This window comes from Setaria italica, chromosome III, assembly GCF_000263155.2.
Source record: "Setaria italica strain Yugu1 chromosome III, Setaria_italica_v2.0, whole genome shotgun sequence".
NCBI classification, from domain to species: domain Eukaryota; kingdom Viridiplantae; phylum Streptophyta; class Magnoliopsida; order Poales; family Poaceae; genus Setaria; species Setaria italica.
This window is the reverse complement of record NC_028452.1, coordinates 23848445-23866518: the sequence shown is the minus strand read 5'-3', so window position 1 is coordinate 23866518 and position 18074 is coordinate 23848445. Positions and strand designations below refer to the sequence as shown.

At 46.4% G+C, this 18074-nt stretch overlaps 2 protein-coding genes across 5 annotated transcripts; both read left to right on the top strand.

Moving 5' to 3' along the window:
- Nucleotides 1-1911: 1911 nt before the first annotated feature.
- Nucleotides 1912-6533, top strand: LOC101757940 (PHD finger protein ALFIN-LIKE 3). Of its 4 annotated transcripts, XM_022824906.1 has the most exons (7): nt 1912-2287; nt 2499-2573; nt 2898-2930; nt 3029-3254; nt 3947-4066; nt 5799-5895; nt 6018-6533. In XM_022824906.1, the coding sequence occupies exons 1-7, from the start codon at nt 2152-2154 to the stop codon at nt 6276-6278; spliced, it is 948 nt and encodes a 315-aa protein (XP_022680641.1). In that variant the 5' UTR covers nt 1912-2151; the 3' UTR covers nt 6279-6533. The 4 variants fall into 4 exon arrangements, with proteins under 4 accessions (XP_022680641.1, XP_022680642.1, XP_022680644.1 ...); XM_022824907.1 differs by lacking the exon at nt 2499-2573; XM_022824909.1 differs by lacking the exon at nt 3947-4066 and having other exon boundaries at nt 1913-2287.
- Nucleotides 6534-7205: 672 nt separating this feature from the next.
- LOC101776189 (subtilisin-like protease SBT1.7) lies at nt 7206-9635 on the top strand. The gene has a single exon (XM_004963768.3). It carries the CDS (start codon nt 7307-7309, stop codon nt 9350-9352), a length of 2046 nt encoding a protein of 681 aa, XP_004963825.2. The 5' UTR covers nt 7206-7306; the 3' UTR covers nt 9353-9635.
- The last annotated feature ends 8439 nt before the right edge of the window (nt 9636-18074 follow it).

Sequence of the window (18074 nt, the reverse complement as noted above, 5' to 3'; positions counted from 1 at the left end):
CTCTCAAGGTCACCATGTTACGACTCCCTGTCTGTCTTGTGCTTGATTTAAGTTTTCTTGTGCTGTTTGTTAATTAGTAGCCACGACCTGAAGACCAACAAACATGTATAAAAAACTAGGAGGTACTGGGTGACAGGGATGTTTTATCCGGCTTTTAATAGTGATGGCTGAAGTTGTCATTTCAGTTGGTGGATCAAAATTATATACCAGCGATAGTTCAATGAAAAAAAAACAATTGAAGCTTTTCCATTGCAACATGGGACATGGGTAAACAGCTATGGCAGCAACGACTCATAGTATGCTTTGCCTGAGCAACCACAGTGGGAACTGATTGTATGTTCCGATCTAATTGCTTTGCTTATTTGTTTGACACGTGTCTTTGGAACGAAGAGTCCAAACGTGTTTCCAATTTGCCTGGTTTTGTCATTTGTATATTAGTTTTCATAACTTACATGAAGAGCTTCATTTCTATCATTTTTGTTGCTAATTGGCCTCTGATGTAGAGTACTTGTACTAGCTAATATATATGCAGTAAGTTAACAAGAAAGTTTAGAACAACATAAATTGTTATTGCAGTTTAAAACTCTTACCTACACACCTAGTTGGCTGCCCTGCCGAGCTATAGATATTTCCATTGCCATTCTTCCCTCACAATACTACAGGGCAAAAGTGCAAACACGCGCGGTAAAAAGAAGTCAATGATGCAGCTAGCAGACTTCATTAATGGTAGGATTCATTTAATGTTTATATTCATTTCTAGGGCAGTGTTTGGTTTCATGTTCAATTGGTACCTCCTTCGATAGAAATTAAATGTTTGAGGAAAGGAATATATTAAATTGATCATTTCATTATGATAATATATGCAATATGAAAATCTTTACTGGCTACAAATCGTCATCATATCACGGTGTGGAAACATGGAAGTCAAAGAAAAACCATGTATAGAAGTTCGAGTCTTTTTGAAAAAAAGAACGTGCACACATGGTCTAATTGCAAATATACTCTCATCTAGGTCTATTTGTCCTAAATCATTTTTAATTTTTTGTTACCGTTATCTGAAATTTATTAATTGCAAATATACTTCCATCTAGGTTTATGGTCCTAAATCATTTTTAAAATTTTTATTACCATTATCTGAAATTTATATAGATTGACAATATAAAATTAGCACTATTAGATTCATTATATATAAAAATTATTTTTTTGACACATAAATCGTTCCATTTAAAGCAATACAATTTTATTGATATTGATAGTCAAAGTGCTGTTGCCACTATGTCGATGTGTTAATGGTTTATATCTTTCTAATATGAGAAAGACTACGGTGTCTTCTAATTATTGCTATGCTTTAAGACATGCACTTGTATTCTGGTAGAATCCAAAGTGTTTCTAATTTGCACGGTTGTTGTAATATGCTACTCCCTGTCCCTGAGGGAGTATGTTTTAACAACAGCAGGACATTTGCAAATTTGCCACTATTTTTCTTTTTGCAAGAATGCTACTCAAATGACAAGTCTGGTACTTCAAAGTACTAGGATAATGCAGTTGCCCGTTTAACCTTACACCAAGAGCTTCATTATTTCTAGAATAGCTTTTGTTAATTGCCCTCTGATGTGGAGTATATACTTGACAATATATTTGCAACCAATTATCAATATAGATTGAGATTAATTGCAGTTTGGACGCGGGTGTGGAGAATGAGGAATCCACTGACTGTACAATTGCCAATTGGTGCCAATGGATACTACTATAGGAGCAAAAAGAAGGGAGAGTAAAGGCAAAGCCTCTACTTCATGTTTAGGACAAAAAAACGGTTAAAGAGGGTGATTATCAGAAAAAGGTGAAAGAGGGGGTGGGATGATGAGATGGAAAAATGGGGCACTTTTCCCGTGGGAGTTGAGACAACAGAAAGAGATTCTACACCGACTCACCCAGCACAGCTTCCTGTGGCATTTCCGTGCCTCGGCGTCGGCTCTGCTTCCGCTCTCCATCTCTCTCGCGAGCTCCCCACGCTCGCCGCTACCAGCCCAGCCTCTGCACGGCCAGGCCACGGGCACGCCCGCGGGCCCTCCACCGCCTCTGCCCGCAAGCTCCCGATGCTCGCCGCTACCGGCCCAGACGCCCCTGCGCAGCCAGGCCACGGCCGCGCCCATGGAGACGCCGCCCGCCGCGGCGCCTGCCCCGCTCCCGCCGCCGGCAAGGCCGAGCACGCCGTCGTACACCGTGGAGTGCATCTTCAGGGACTTCACCTGCCGCCGCGCCGCCCTCATCCGCGCCCTCACCACAGGTGAGAAAACCCTCGCTGTTCTTCCCGTTCTTGCCTCTCGTGGATCTAAACGAAAGGATATCCTCCACACAGATTTATTTTCCCGTCATTTAATTAACCTTGGTTCGTCGCTCACGATAAAGTGATGAACCTCATGGGGTTTTCTTTCTTCACTGCGTGCTGATCGAACGACTATATATCAACATTGTAAACTTGTTTCTCCTTTTTTTAGAATCGCAACATGATAAGCATGTTCATCTGTTTCTGCAACTTTGTGTGTTGAGGCGTATTTCCAGAAGAAGAAAAGGTGAATTTCTCAACAAGATTAAGCTCACAATGGGGTATAAAAAAGCACACAAATCTTATTTCATTGTTTGGGGTGCATTTCTCAAACGAGACGTTTTCTTACAAGCTCACGATAAAAATGTGAAATCTCACATCGGTAATTCTCTGCAATTACTTCCTTGTGTTGGCTACCTGTTTACCTCTACTGGAACATTATGTGATTGTGCTATTTAATTTTCACTACTGCATACTTTAGCCTGTAATATGTCGACAATGTCATGTCAGGGAATGTCCCAAAACTCTTAGCTCTGCCACTAACTGTATATTAGCCTTGTGTGTTGTGCAGATGAGAAGGCGTTCTCTCGTAAGTACAACGCAGGTGAGCGCTCCTGCTCGTCGGATCAATCAATGTTACAGTGGTTAAATGCTTGCAATGTTGTGACCAGATAAATCAGCCAACTTGTGTTTTGCTTGCAGGTACAGAGTCCCTGTACCTGTATGGCAACAGTGATGGGAATTGGGAGCTGCGGCCGCCGAAGTTGCTCATGCCACCTGGGCAGCCTGATCCAAGAATGTTCGGCATTAAACTAGTCAGGGGCAACATGAAACACCCAAAGTGGCTTGCATATATTGCCACGCACTGTGATGCATGGCTTATTCGGATCTCCTTCTTCCTCGGTGCCAATTTGGGGACTCAAGCAAGGTATGAGAATAATGAGCATACTAGAAATTTTTTTTCTGTCAATTAGAAACCCCGAAAGATCACCAAGATATTTCATCTCCTTTAGCTAGTGCCTAACAAGCACTATAAACATCTCGTCAGGCACAGTCATGCTCTGTATGTGTATTTTGTTTACTAAAATATGAAAGATTAATTTGAAGGATAACTGTATGCAGATGCTGTAGAGAGATTTAAGTTTAATTCGATCCCTGGGATCATTATGAGAAGGAAATGTTCATTTGCATTCCATTTATATGAAAAATCATGTAGACAAGTTAGGACATTGTACCTCTATGTTGTTTCAACCTCTTGCACTTTTCCTACTTTTATGAATTTTGATTTCTTTCCCACTTTGTCTGTGAAATTTGTAGTAAATGTGAATTGATACTTTTAGACATGACCTGAAACACTACAGTATACATATAAAAAAGAAACATTACAGTATATTATAGTTGGAGTTTGGCACAGAATGCCCTTGCATTCTGCTTTCTCATAATTTGCACTTGAGTTTAATGCACATGGAAAATGGAAAACAATCGATGGCGCCTGCGGTTGTTGTAGAGAAATTACAGCCGTAAGGGCATCTCCAGGAGTTTCCCAAAAAATTCTTCCCCAAAACTATGTATTGGGAGCTCTACTAATTTTTTTTTCTCCAAAATCATTACATCCCACAGCAGATCCCCAATAATAAAACTTGCCACATTAGCACGCGTGGGCCCCCTAAGCTGGGCCGCCACCCCCGCCGCTCCGGTTCCCCGTCCTCCTGCTGCTCTACGCTGCCTTCTCCTTCCACGGTAAGCGCGCTCGAGCCACCTACTTCTGTCCTCCGCCGCGTCGTCTTGATTTCGTGCAGCTCACCAGGGTGTCGTCGCCGTTGATTTCATGACGAGCATGACGAGCGATGGCTGGAGGCGGACAGGGCTTGCTGGCGCGCGCGGTGGACAGGGTTCCGGCCTCGGGTTCTTGCTTCCGCGCGTCGGTATAGCCTCCGGAGGTTCTGCGTGGCCAAACAAGGAGAAGAGAGGGTGAGGGAGGCTCGGATGGCGACGGGGAAAGGCAGCGGAGTTCGAGCTCACCCGGCGAGGTCCGGCCTCGATTCCGTACCGATGAGGGCGTGGCGACAGGCGTAGTTAACGATGAGAGGCCGATGAGGTCGGAGCCGCGCGTCGGGTACGACGTAGGGGCCTCGGTCTCGTGGTTCTTGGCGTTGGGCGCCTCTTGAGGTGCCACGGCGGCGGTGGTGGCGATTCACGATGAACGAAGGTGCGGCGGCGGGTGGGATTGATTGAGATGGCTACAGGGGAGGGTGGGGGATCGACGCAGGCCGTTCTTGCCCCTGCCGAACTGGAGCAGATGAACGTGGTCGATGCATCGCAAGCCTGTTTGCGCCGCCACCGCCACAAGGCCACTCGCGCCGCCGCCGCAAGCCCGCTCGTGCCTCCGACGCTTGCCTCCTCCCAGAACTGGCGCGAGCGGGGAAAAGTTTCGGCGGGACCGGCTCTGCACGCGGGAAAGGAAGACGCGGGGCCGATTGGGGAGGAGTCGCGATGCGGATATACGCGGGACGACGGGGGAGTTTTTTGGGTCGTTGTATTTTTGCGGGGAAAATAGGAGAGTTGTTGGATCTTGTTTTTTTATTTTTCTCCCTAAATCAGGTTTTGGGGTAATATAAGGGAACTTTTGGAGTTCCTCCAACTAGTACTTACTTTCTCACTATAGCTACAATTTTTGCAAATTGTAAAATGAAAATAAAACTGATAATTTAGCAAAAATAACAAAAATGAGTTTTTACAAATGGAAACATCTGACTAATTGTGGGCTATTGTAGTAAGCATATCGGAGCTAGATTTCAACATTTCCATGCTGGCATTTAGCTCTACTTAGTTCACACTAACTACTAATTGGATGTCTTGTTTTTAGTGTTTACACATGCTAAAGAATTATCTTGGGTGAAAAAAAAACTTTGCACCAAAGTTTTCATTTTGATTTTTTCGAGCAAAAAGTTTTCATTTTGATTATGGTATATTCATTTTGTGATGACACGAGCCCTTTAATGAAATTATTTGGTATTTATAAATTGAATCTCGCAATAAAATCTCCAAAGTTAGCAAGGAGTCCCTGTCTATCCTGTACAAGCCAACCAAAATACTTGGTGTTAGTTTGCTTTTAGTAGTGGGGTCAACATCCATCTATTCTTCTCCAAATCATCATACATTATATAGTCAAGAGTAAATCATCCTAAAAAATGGAAAGGTTGGCTTAGCTGAACGACTATGTTGCAATAAATTTGTTTCATAAGCTTATTAATTAGATTCTTTTCTGCTGCATCATCCTTGTGCCATGCCAAATTAGAAAACTGTCTCCTTGTTTTCTGATTCAGTTATTGAAATTATGTTGTACTTCAAGAGTCCCTTGTGGCATATGTTTAGTTATTAATGTTTTGCCCTGCATTGATGTCAAGTTTTTGTGAAAGCTTTAGGTGAAAACATGTGTCACAGTGAATTATTGCTCGTTTTTGTCTAGCAGGCAGCACTTGTCCGCTTTGATCAACAGTCTGCAAACTGTTCATGAAGCTTTTGTCGCTAGTGACACATATCACCGCATATGTCATCTAGAGAAAATGGTACGCTGCGTTTATTTTTTTCAAAGCTCAGAATATGCAAATCGAGATATTAATGCATGAAGCTAACACAAAATGAGTTCCATTTTTCTTATGCAAAGAGTTCTTGGTTGGTTGTTGAACAGAATGTGGAGATCGAGGATGAAGATGAAGGCTGTGGTACGGAGCCGACCGTCTGTGCAAGCTGTGGTAACCATTACCGTAGGAATGGGTTTTGGATCTGTTGTGATGAGTGTGATCGTTGGTTTCATGGTAAATGTGTTAAGGTAACGGCTGCTCAAGCAGAGCATATAGGTCACTATGAGTGCCCGGAGTGCTGCTCCGACAAGAAAGGGCATGATTACAATGTGGACCCATTGCTTTCTGTTCTGTATAAGCGATACTAGATATACCCTTGGGTCCCCAGTCGCGTAGAGCTAGTGGATGTGAACTCTTCTAGGCTTCTGTCATGCCATATGGATTATTGGACTAGTTGCTGAGATAGCTGCGGACTTGTGTGGCTGTTGATTTCACTCTAGATTGCATCATGCCCTGATTGTTCAGTCATGAGCACTGGTGGTTAACTTCAATGTTTCTGTACTAAACCTCTGTAAATATTGTCGAGACTTCTGATCTCCTCCATATTTCCATTGTTCAGTCTACTGAAGAACTAGATTCAGTGAAGCATGTGTAGTAGGGGTTGATCTTGATCACATAACTTGCATATGAGAATGTGAATGGACACCCAGATGGACTGCAAACTACATATACATGCAGATGCAAAGGTCACACACATGTTTAACACTCTTGGTTGCGACAGTAGCTCTTTGAGAAGTGCAAAACCTCTCTTTTGAACAATGTGCTCTTTTACATGGTCACCTACCGATGTACTCCGTACACCAGGAACACACAAGTTCTTGCTGCCCCGAAAAGGGTCAGAATTCGCGCGTCACACTAAATATGCAATGCAAGCAACACCAAACCAAATCGATGCTGTTGAGTCCGGACCACGGACTCAAGAGAGCAACAAATCGACGGCACACGCGTTTCGCGAGTTCATGGTTTTAGGGGCGCAGTGCCTTGTATCTTGGGATCACGCATGCGTGCACGGTAGACCGATGCAGCGAAACAAGATGAACAAACCCTGCCGGGGATCTCTCCGGGTATATAAACTCCAAATGCATCTTCGTCCGATCGTGCTCACAAAACCATCATGGGGTGCATGGCGATTTCGCCGGCTGCACGCGTCGTCCGCGCCCTTGTCTTGGTCGCCGCGGCGTGCCCCGTCCTCGGCTACGTCCCCAACGGCGGCGCGGAGCACCGGCGGTCCCATGGCGCCGCCCGAACCTACATCGTGCTCGTCGAGCCTCCGCCGGCGGCGCACCTGCAGCACGCGGACGACGAGGCCGCGCACCGCTTCTGGCACGAGTCGTTCATGCAGGACTCCGGCGGCGGCGGCGCCCCGCGGCGCATCCGCCACTCGTACAGGAGCGTGCTGTCCGGGTTCGCGGCGAGGCTGACGGACGCCGAGCTCGCCGCCGTGTCGAGGAAGCCGGGGTTCGTGCGCGCGTTCCCGGAGCGGAGGTTCCAGCTCATGACCACGCGCACGCCGGCGTTCCTCGGGCTGGAGCCCGACCAAGGCGTCTGGAACGAGACGAGCTACGGCGAGGGCGCCATCATCGGGTTCCTGGACACCGGGATCGACGAGAAGCACCCTTCATTCCGCGACGAGGGCATGCCGCCGCCGCCCGCCAAATGGAAGGGCGGCTGCCAGCCTCCCGTGCGGTGCAACAATAAGCTCATCGGCGCTGCGTCGTTCGTCGGGGACAACACCATCGCCGACGACGTCGGGCACGGGACGCACACCACTGGCACGGCAGCCGGCCGGTTCGTGGAAGGCGCCTCGGCCTTCGGCCTCGGTGCCGGCGGCGGCACCGCGGCTGGGATGGCGCCCGGTGCGCACCTGGCCGTGTACAAGGTCTGCGATGCCCAAGGGTGCTTCGAGTCCGACTTGCTGGCCGGGATGGACGCCGCCGTGAGGGACGGCGTCGACGTCCTCTCGGTGTCCCTCGGCGGCGTCTCCACGCCGCTGGACAAGGACCCGATCGCCATCGGCGCGTTCGCGGCGATGTCCAAGGGCGTCCTCGTGGTGTGCGCTGGTGGGAACAGCGGCCCGCTGCCCTCCACGCTGTCCAACGAAGCGCCGTGGATGCTGACCGTGGCGGCCGGGTCGGTGGACCGGAGCTTCCGCGCCACCGTGCGGCTCGGCGACGGCGAGATGTTCGAAGGCGAGTCGTTGACTCAGGACAAGCACTTCAGCTCCATGGTGTATCCCCTCTACTACTCTCAGGGCATGAACTACTGCGACTTCTTCGACGTCAACATCACCGGCATGATGGTCGTGTGCGACACCGAGACGCCGGTGCCACCCATGAGCTCGATCCAAGCTGTCCGGGAGGCTGGCGGCGTCGGCATCGTGTTCATCAACGAACCCGATTTCGGATACACCATCGTCCTGGAGAAGTACTACGACCTCCCCATGTCGCAGGTGACCGCGGTCGACGGAAACAAGATCATGGGCTACGCCATGAAGGGCTCGTCGACGTCCAACCATACGGCAACGATCGTGTTCAACAGCACCGTCGTCGGCGTGAAGCCGGCGCCGATCGTGGCGGCCTTCTCGTCGCGGGGTCCCAGCGTCGCCAGCCCCGGCGTGCTCAAGCCGGACATCATGGCGCCGGGGCTCAACATCCTCGCCGCGTGGCCGTCGGAGGTGCCCGTCGCGGGGCCCGGGTCCTACAGCTTCAACGTCATCTCCGGCACGTCCATGGCGACGCCGCACGTCACCGGCATCGTGGCGCTCGTCAAGAAGGCGCACCCGGACTGGTCCCCCTCTGCGATCAAGTCCGCCATCATGACGACGTCCAGCGCCGTCGACAACGACGGCCACAAGATCATGGACGAAGAGCACCGGGAGGCAAGCTTCTACGCCGTCGGCGCCGGACATGTGGTCCCGACGAGGGCCGTCGATCCCGGCCTGGTGTATGACCTCGGCGTGCGCGACTACGCCGGCTACGTCTGCAAGCTCCTCGGCGAGGCGGCCCTGAAAACCATTGCCGGAAACGCTAGCTTGACCTGCACGGAGATCGAACCCATCGGTGCAGCGGAGCTGAACTACCCGGCGATACTGGTGCCGCTGCGCGCCGAGCCATTCGCGGTGAACCGGACGGTGACCAACGTCGGTCCGGCGAAGTCGAACTACACCGCCAAGATCGAAGCGCCGAAAGGGCTGAGTATCAAGGTGGAGCCGGCGGAGCTAGAGTTCACGGAGGTAAAGGAGAGGAAGACGTTCACGGTCACAGTGAGCGCCGCCGGAGCCAGCGCCGAGCAGAAGCTCGCCGAGGGGACACTGAGCTGGGTGTCGCACGATCACGTCGTCAGGAGCCCGATCCTGGTCGACTCCAGCATCACCCTGAGTTGATCCCCACGACTGCACGTTTGCATTGCCAGATTGCCTACTAACTAGTACTCCTTCCGTCCTCTACGCACAGCTCTGTTACACAATAAAGACACGCTAATTTTGCGGGTGCCTAACCGTGTTGCCTGGCTCCACATCCGATGCAAGTTATCCAGCTGAGTTTCCTTTTTGTTGCTATGGAGTCAGATTTGTATAGCCTAAAAAGCAGCGCTTGCCAAATCTGATTCATTTGGCACCAGCGATTCAACAGCTCTAAATTTTGAGAGCCATGCAAACAACTGCGATATGCATTTTTTTTTTACCATGCAAAAGCTTGCTGCTAAATTAGGTGTGCGCCATATCTTTTACTTCACCAAATTAACGCCAATTATACCACGGAATAAGGGGAGAGGGCGACGAACCGTTCGGAGATCCAGCCATTTGGTTGACGCGTGGAGACATAAGACGATAAGGGTATTTTGGTCCATTCATATGTAAAATGTGGGGTTGGAACCCTGACCGTTGTTATATTTGGGACAATTTGAACATTTAATGTAGCTATATTTTGGGATGGAAGGAGTACTAATTAATTACTCCCTCCGTTCCAAATTATAGATCATCTTTTGCTTTTCTAGGTTCTTAGCTTTTTCAATGCACCTAGATATACAGAAAAACTATATATTTAGAAATGCTAAAATGACCTACAATTTAAAATAGAGGACTCCGTTTGACTAGATTAGGTGCTTACTTAGAATGATAAATGAATATAAAACCTGATGCTAAAACTTGAAAATAAGGATCAATTATTAGTCGCTTTTGGCAAAAACAAACCCACTGCCAAAAGCCTGCATGTCTAGAAGTTGGTGGAGTAATTACCACCTGATGGGTAAGCCTTGTTGAGTATTAGTATACTCAGTCTTGCTTGTGGCTTGTTTTCCAGGTGTGGTTGCTGATGTTGACTTGTTTGGGACCCGTCCTCGGTCGATGAGGATCGTGGTGCTTGATATCATGGTAGGCTTCACCACAGTATATATGTTATTTAGGACAAGCAAATTGGTTCATTTTTGAACTAGCTTGTTCTAAACATCATTATATTTAAGAATAGAGGTAGTAATTATAAGTGAAGTTCCTGCCACTGTCTCACCTTCCTGTCCTGGAATAAGCAATCAACTATGAATGTGGATGCAATTTTCACAGCTCGATTTAGTTCAACCAGCTTATCAAGAGCACGGACTAATAATAATTTAAAAATTAGACCCCATAGTTAATAATCAATATTATTTATGTACGACTCTATCATCTATTTAAGATTCTAACATAATACTCAATTATTCATATAGATGTGTACTCGTCAGTTGTTATTAACTTTAGCAATTACTCTATACACTTTTTCATCCATATTCATACTTTTTTTCACCTTGCATCATAGCTCTATACACTACATTTAACATGAAAATAAATTAATATTTTCATGGCTTCCTCCCATCCTTATATAAATAATCTATATGGTGACACCAATCATGCATACATACCCCAACTTAATATTTTCATATTAATAATAATGTATATAGGTAATTTAGAATTATATATTAGTTTATTTTTGACACTTCTGTATAATGAACATGCATATAATTAGATTAAAAAATAAATATTTACTATTGCTTATTTTAATAATGACATACGTGGCTAATTTAGATACAAATTTAGAAGGGTATTTAAATTTATTTGTTTATTGATATGTATGGGTAATTTAAGATGAAGATTATGAGGTTATTTTATATTTGTTTTTTAACCGTATATATGGGTAATATTTTCATAATGATAGTGGTAGATAATTTTTTAGAAAACATAATAGACCAATTGCTATGAGTAATAGAGTCTATAGGATTGATGCCCGGATGTTTTTGATTTTGTGAAAATTTCTAGATCTTTTTTCCTCGTGAGAATTAATGTTGAGTCTCCCATTGAGAAAAATAAGGGCACATTTCTAACAATTAAATTTTTAGATTGAGTTTCCTCAATTTTCTTAAAAGTCAGATTGCAATGAACTGCGTGACTCACATGTAGAGTTCAAGTCGGATTAGGACTCCTTTTTACCATCATGTACATCATAGAATGTAGCAGTTAACTAGGATAATATTGGAATGCAAAATATCCATTGGTCCCCCTATAAAAGGGAAGCCATCCCACTGTACAAGGGATCACATTTTGGAGAAATACAAGTCCCTTCACGGTTCAATTCCTCTCATTTATGTTCATATTTCTAAGTGTTTGGTTGAGAGCCTACTCAGAAATCAACACTTGGGGTATATTTTTAATGAAAGTCAATTGGATTCAAATTTAGAGTTACCTCATGTTATTTTTAACAATAGCATATGTGGATAATTTAGAAGCAAATTTAAAGGTTTACTTTAAGTTAGTTTTTATAATGTTAGGTGGACAATTTAGATGCAAATTTGGGGTTTTTTAAATCTTTCTTATAATGGTATAAGTGTGTAATTTATATGAAAATTAGGGTTTTACTTTAGTTAATTTACATAATGGCAGATGTGTGTAATTTAGATACAACATAGGTGTGTAATTTTTTAAAATTAAAACATAATAAATCCAATGGTTGTGATGATTTTAGTCTACTGAATTGATGGCTTGATATTTTGCTAGTTTGAGAGAATTTCTATGATTTATCTCTTTTTCTAGACTGTCCACATACGATCTTACGTGGCTTTATGTGGAGGCTTTCAAACAAACCGCTGCACCGGTTCATCAAGCTTACATGCCTAAAAACAACCCTCGAAGAAAATAAGCGTGGCACCCATCAGCTGCAGCAGCATTGATAAAGATGAAATCCTGGCTGACCTACCCGTAACATGAATGGGGTTCTCAATACGATATTGAACTACCGCTCGCGATCAGACTACTACAAAAAATTGAGTTGCAATTCTTAGTGGACAAAACTGCTGCAAAGCTATCGGTCTGAAGTGGACCTCATTATTAAGGCAGGGTAGATGAGCTTTAACCAAATCGATCTCAATCTCTCCGTCGGTACACCTTCTTACCATCCTAAACATGACGAAAGTGGTGCTAAACGAGCTAGATAAATCGAGGAAACACTTCTTATGAGCGGGTGATAGAGAACTTGTAGGCGGCAAATGCAAAGTCAACTAGACAAGAAGCTGCTTGGAGCTTGTCAAAATAGAATGGGGTCTTCGTGTGCTTAACCTAAAGAAATTGCATTATCTCAGCGCCTTCGTTGGCTACCGCACGAATGCGGGTCATAGGGAGGCTTGGGCGACGAAAACTGATGACCCCTCCTCGCTGCATGCACAACAATCTCCCTAGGCAACGGTTGAAAAACAAGATTTTGGGGCACTCAGGATGGGTCCAAGACCACCAACCGAAGGACATTGCACCGAGCGTTTTGCCATCTTCAGAACCCAAAAAAAAAAATGGCAGAGGCACTGGAGCATAGCATACTTGGATCAGAGACCTCGACATCTCAAACGACATCACTAACACCCGCTTAAGCAAATTCGTCACAGTGGAACCTGATTCACAATGTCAAGCAACAATTACAATGGGAAGACCAAATCGAATGGAAACTATAACCACAATTAGAGTTTATATGGCTGCCTCAGCGTACAAAGAAGAATTTATTGGATGCACCAAAGAGCCCCAGATCTGCATCGCGTGGAGGTCCTGGGTGCCCCAAAAATGCAAGTTCTTCGCCTAGCCCATCATCCAAAACCACATCTAATCCTCATACCCTCTCGCCCAACATGGCTGGCCGCACCGCCCGCCCGTCCTACCCGCTATGCAGAGAGGCTGTATATGCCTACTAGCGGAGTGTAGATTCATACAAAGGATTTGGTGCCTTTTACTCTTACTGTGCACTGGCTCGCTCCTGAGCTTATAACCATCGGTATGGCAGCAAAGTACTGATGCACAAGGCTAGTGGACATACATTACCACAACACCATCTGTCGCTCGAAAAATGCTATGGAGCCTCACCTACTGATCATATGGGGAATTTTGGAGAAAAGGAAATCATGAGTTTATAGGCTCTATGAAACATCCTCCACATCACTGATAGCAAAAATTAAATTGAAGCTAGCATCGGGGGCAACGGCATTAGCAAAAGACCTAGCAATGTTAATAGTGTGAGAATAATCCTTCTATCATTCCTTTTGGTTACCAGACTATATCTCGTCTTCCTTATCAATGGAATAGGCACAATCTTTTACCAGTACATTAAAAAATATACGTCAAGACTACTTCTGTATTCGGGTGCATAACCCGAAATACATTTATTTTTAGGATAGAGGGAGTAGCTCATGCTAGCGTTGGAGCGAGAATCTCAAACAAGAAGTAATAATGCTCTGGTCAGATTTAATTCCAAATGACGTAATCAGCCTTCTCACCAGGGACGTTGAAGCAATCTTTAGTTAATGGAAGGTCTTTCCCATTAAAAAAAGGGCGTCCCTATATATTCCTGAAAGGTGGATAACCCACATATATACCTACTTTTAGTCCGGAAGAAAAGGGCGGCCTCTCAACCATCGAGTTACTGTTACCCTGCACACGTTCCTGTAAAACACGCGTCACCGCACGTTGCTCAGCCGGTCGTGGTTGCATCACCAACCCGCTGGCCGCCTTCCTCTCCTTACTCATCCCCAGTACGAAGGCAACCACCGGTGTGCTCGGAGCGGACCCACTGGTCGCCTTCCTCTTCTCGCTCATCCCCTGGTACAAGGGCGGCCGCCGGTGTGCTCGAACCGGATCCGCTTGATCCGCAAAAAGATAAGGCCAGCATCAACCCAATGAAGAAGACTGCACTCCGTGGGGATGATGGATGACCTCCCATCACCGACTCCTTCGACGATGTTGCCTCATTTACGACCCCTTTCACTTCCGAATCATGCGCCGTCGACACCAGCATGTACATCGAGATTGAGCTAGCGGCGGACTCTGACCAAACCCCTAGCTGCCATCTTCACCTAGCTGAAGACCCATATCGCTTGCATCCTCTGCACCGGGCGACAGTCCTCCCTCAGCGATGCCACGGCTCCGGTGCTGCTACTCTACTTTGACCAATCGTCCTTCCCCTGACAATTTTTGGAATTTGCCCGACCTCGTATGATCTGGATGTTGCTGCTTCCATCCCATCCATACATCGGGGTTGTTCAGGCGGTCATCCATAGGGTAGAGCAACTCTATAAAAAAGTAGGGGTCGGAAGCAAAAAATAGAGCACCAGTAGGGCTACTATTCCCCTCCGAGCCCCTTCTCCAACGGGTCTCCGGGGAGGCCCATACTCGACGGTTTCGACCGTTTCCCTCTCACGCCCGCTGGAAGAGGACAAAGGAAAAGACACCGGTGCTGCCGAATTGAACTCGAGTGCCATCTAATCAAGCACCGGTGCTACCGAATCAAGCTCTAGTGCCATCGAATCGAGCTTTTCCGTCAAAAAATTGGAGCGAGGAACGGCGCACAGGACATTCAAAGAAAGGTAGAGGCATGGACCCCGTGCTGGGGAGTCATCGGCAAGGCATCCCGCGGCGCACCAGCCACTTGATCGGTCCCAACCAGGGAGCCACCGTCGAGCGCATCTGCACCCGGGCAAACCACCTCGATGGGCTCCGGCCTGGGAGCCACCAAAGAGAGAGACGCAAGCTAGAGGAGAGATGTGCGGGAGAGAGAAAGACGTGAGGTGGAGGAAGAGATACGTCGGGAGGGAGGGACGCACGAAAGAGATGGATTGGGAGTCTCTACTACTTCAAAAAAAAAAAAGTGAAACCGAGACTTTTTTTTCCGTACGTCTCCTTCTGCTCCACATCGTGGCCCTCGCTCCGAGCCCTCTCCTTCCATCCGATCCCGCAGCTTCCCTCCGAACCGTCCTTCCACTTGCGTCCGTCGTTTCCCACCACCATCCCACACACTTCCGCGCCTCTCGCAACACGTGTTTTGACCCTCCGATCTCCTTTGGTAGTCCTGCACCCTCTTCCTCCGTCCGTTCTTCAGCCCCCGCCACCCCTTCTTTCCCCTCACCCCCGCGCCTGCTGCCGCGCACCGCCCTCCCCTGCGACAAGCCCGCCGCCGCCCCTCTTTCCTCCCCTGTGCTAAAGCCTGCCACCGCCGCAGCCCCTCTTTCCTTCCGCCGACTCCCCGGTGATGAAGACCCTGCCCGGGTCAGCGAGCTCGGCCAGCCAGGGGTTGGCGTCATCGGCGCCGGCACCGGGGAAGGGGCAGATCTGGCTGCGGAGCCAAAGGAGGACTGCGGCCACGTTGTCGATGGTGGCCGGCAGATGGTGCTTGGGGGGAGGCGGTAGTCGGCGGAGAGGACGAGCACGCTGGCCCTCGTGGTAGTAGGCGGAGAGCATGAGCAGAGGCTGGCAGCGTGGCTTCGGCGTCGAGGGAGATGGTGCCCCTGCTGGCGCTCCAGGGGCTGATGGAGTACGGCCGCGGGGGCGCCTCCCGGCCGCCCATGCTCGCGCCGTTGCTCGCCACCAACACGCTGATCTACCTCCAGCCCTGGAGCGCTCCATGAGATCCTGTCCTTGATTGATCGAGTCTCCTTCAATCCGCAACTGATCATCGAGGTAGCCAACCTTGCCTCAAAAATCATAATTTTAGTATATGCATAAAAAATCCCCACCCTTTTTTCTAATAAAATATGTGGCTTGCAGTTGGAGTATCAGGTAATGTCTCCAGTGGCTTCAAGTTGATGGAGATGGAAGGAGATCTGACCATAGGTCATAGCTGCTTCCATTTACTGATTTCAATGAAGTGGCTGCTAGTCTTACTTGGCCTACTCAGCTCCCTCCAAGCTGGTCAGTCGAGTGGAACCCCTCCTCGGACAGCGAGGATAGGGGTTATTGATATCATGGTCAGCTTCGCTGTGATATTTCGTACCGATGTTTAGCTTCCGCAAGACTTTTAAACTTCCGCTATTGAACACTCTGCAAACTTGTTTGAATTTTGAAACCCTGATGTAATAAATTATCGTACTATCTTAATCTGAATGGATTGTTGTATATTTCTAGGGGATAACACTCACCTTCGTGGGAGTCTGCTTTGTGATCGATCCGAGTTAAGTGGTTTATCGGGTGAAAACCGACGGACTGCCAAGTTAGCTTGATTAAAGTGTATGTCCGCGTGTTAGGCGACTTAAGTACACTTTAGCCAGGTTAATTTGGGGTGATTCTCCACAATAGGGCTTATTCATGAGACTTGTAATACAACGCGATTACTACATAATCATTTAATTTTTGGGGAGGTCAGGTGGCTAATGCTTGCCTTCTATTGAAGTTTTGAGATGTGACTGTCCCTAGGGAACACGTTTACTTTCAAGATACTAAAGGACAATGCTTTGTATAGATTGAGTGTTGGATAGAAGAACAAAGTTGTCTTAAGTCACCATATAATCAAGTTTTGACCCATCAAATCGATATATGAAACTTATCACAAGTATCGAAGCCGATGTTATTTTTTTCCTTATTCTCATGTTTGGTTCCCTTGGACTATCTAACCAATCCATACTCATTAACTGCTAGACAAATAAGACAAATGATTTTGATTTCTCCATTAAGTTATTCCTCAAACAATGAAAGAAAGCAAACCAGTATCTTCTTTAGAATACACATTTATCTAAACTAAATTAGTAGGGCAACATGAAACTCAATATGATACCGTTTGTGATTATGTGATTTACCACTAACAATTTAGAATTTTGATGGCTATGTTTGACATAATACATAATAGACCGCGGAGTTTGCATAGCACTATGGACTTTTTTTTGGACAATGAGTATGTTTATCACCTATAGCTCACTTTTTTGAAAAATGTAAATTGTTAGATTGATGCACTTATTAGAAATGTAGTCACTAGAGAATGCGGGAAAGCCCTATTACAACATATGGATCCAACGTGTTAATCTGCTCTAATGCAAGTGTCGAGTCTATTTAGAGGATAATCACAACCAAGGTATCAAGCCAACTTGTATTTCACATTTCCTTTAATTTAGGATTGTTTGAAATATGCACTTACCGATAAGTTGCTCGGTAACAAAGACCGAGTTTCTTAGTTTTAGGCACACATGATGCCTAGGATAGTGGTGGGCAGCCCTATATGCTATAGAGAGATATATTCGGTTGCAAACCTTGTTTAGATTTAACACATGCGTATTAAGAATAGGCTTGGATATATTTTTTTTGTTTCCAATTGACATGTTTGCAATCGAAAAATATCCTTCACTCATGGCCTTTTCTACCCAATGTATCGTAAAGGGCAGTTTCACTATGAATGCGCGCCATGGCTGCGTTGTGGCTTGTGAAGTCATAATTTCGGATCGGAGCTGCTTAGAATCTTGACGGTGTTTTGTAATATATATATATATACACACACACACACACCTATATAGTATGTCTCCTAGGTATGATAAATGTTTTTTCTTGCTATCAACAAATGTCACATATAATTATGAAACACAATTGAACAACACACGACTATATACTCTCAAACAAAATATTTCTAATTTCCGAGAGTCGCACGCCTCAGCATGCAAACTTTATTAAAGAAGTACAACTCATAGTTAATCTAGAACATAGCCGAACTAAAGATGGGTTGCTACCACTAGAAAGCGGCGGGATTCACAACACCCAGTGGGTTGACACTAAGCAGCTGTTGTTGTTGCTAGAACATAGCAGGGTTGGCCAAACCCAACGGGTTGAATGGCAACAGTTGCTGTTGCTG

What these genes read in the sequence shown, in the direction of transcription:
- LOC101757940 (XM_022824906.1), top strand. Translation starts at nt 2,152, where the DNA reads ATGGAGACGCCGCCCGCCGCGGCGCCTGCCCCGCTCCCGCCGCCGGCA. An exon ending in CATCCGCGCCCTCACCACAG is followed by an intron (nt 2,288 to 2,498) that starts GTGAGAAAACCC and finishes TCCTTTTTTTAG; the next exon opens with AATCGCAACATGATAAGCAT. An exon ending in TATGTCATCTAGAGAAAATG is followed by an intron (nt 5,896 to 6,017) that starts GTACGCTGCGTT and finishes GTTGTTGAACAG; the next exon opens with AATGTGGAGATCGAGGATGA.
- LOC101776189 (XM_004963768.3), top strand. Translation starts at nt 7,307, where the DNA reads ATGCAGGACTCCGGCGGCGGCGGCGCCCCGCGGCGCATCCGCCACTCG.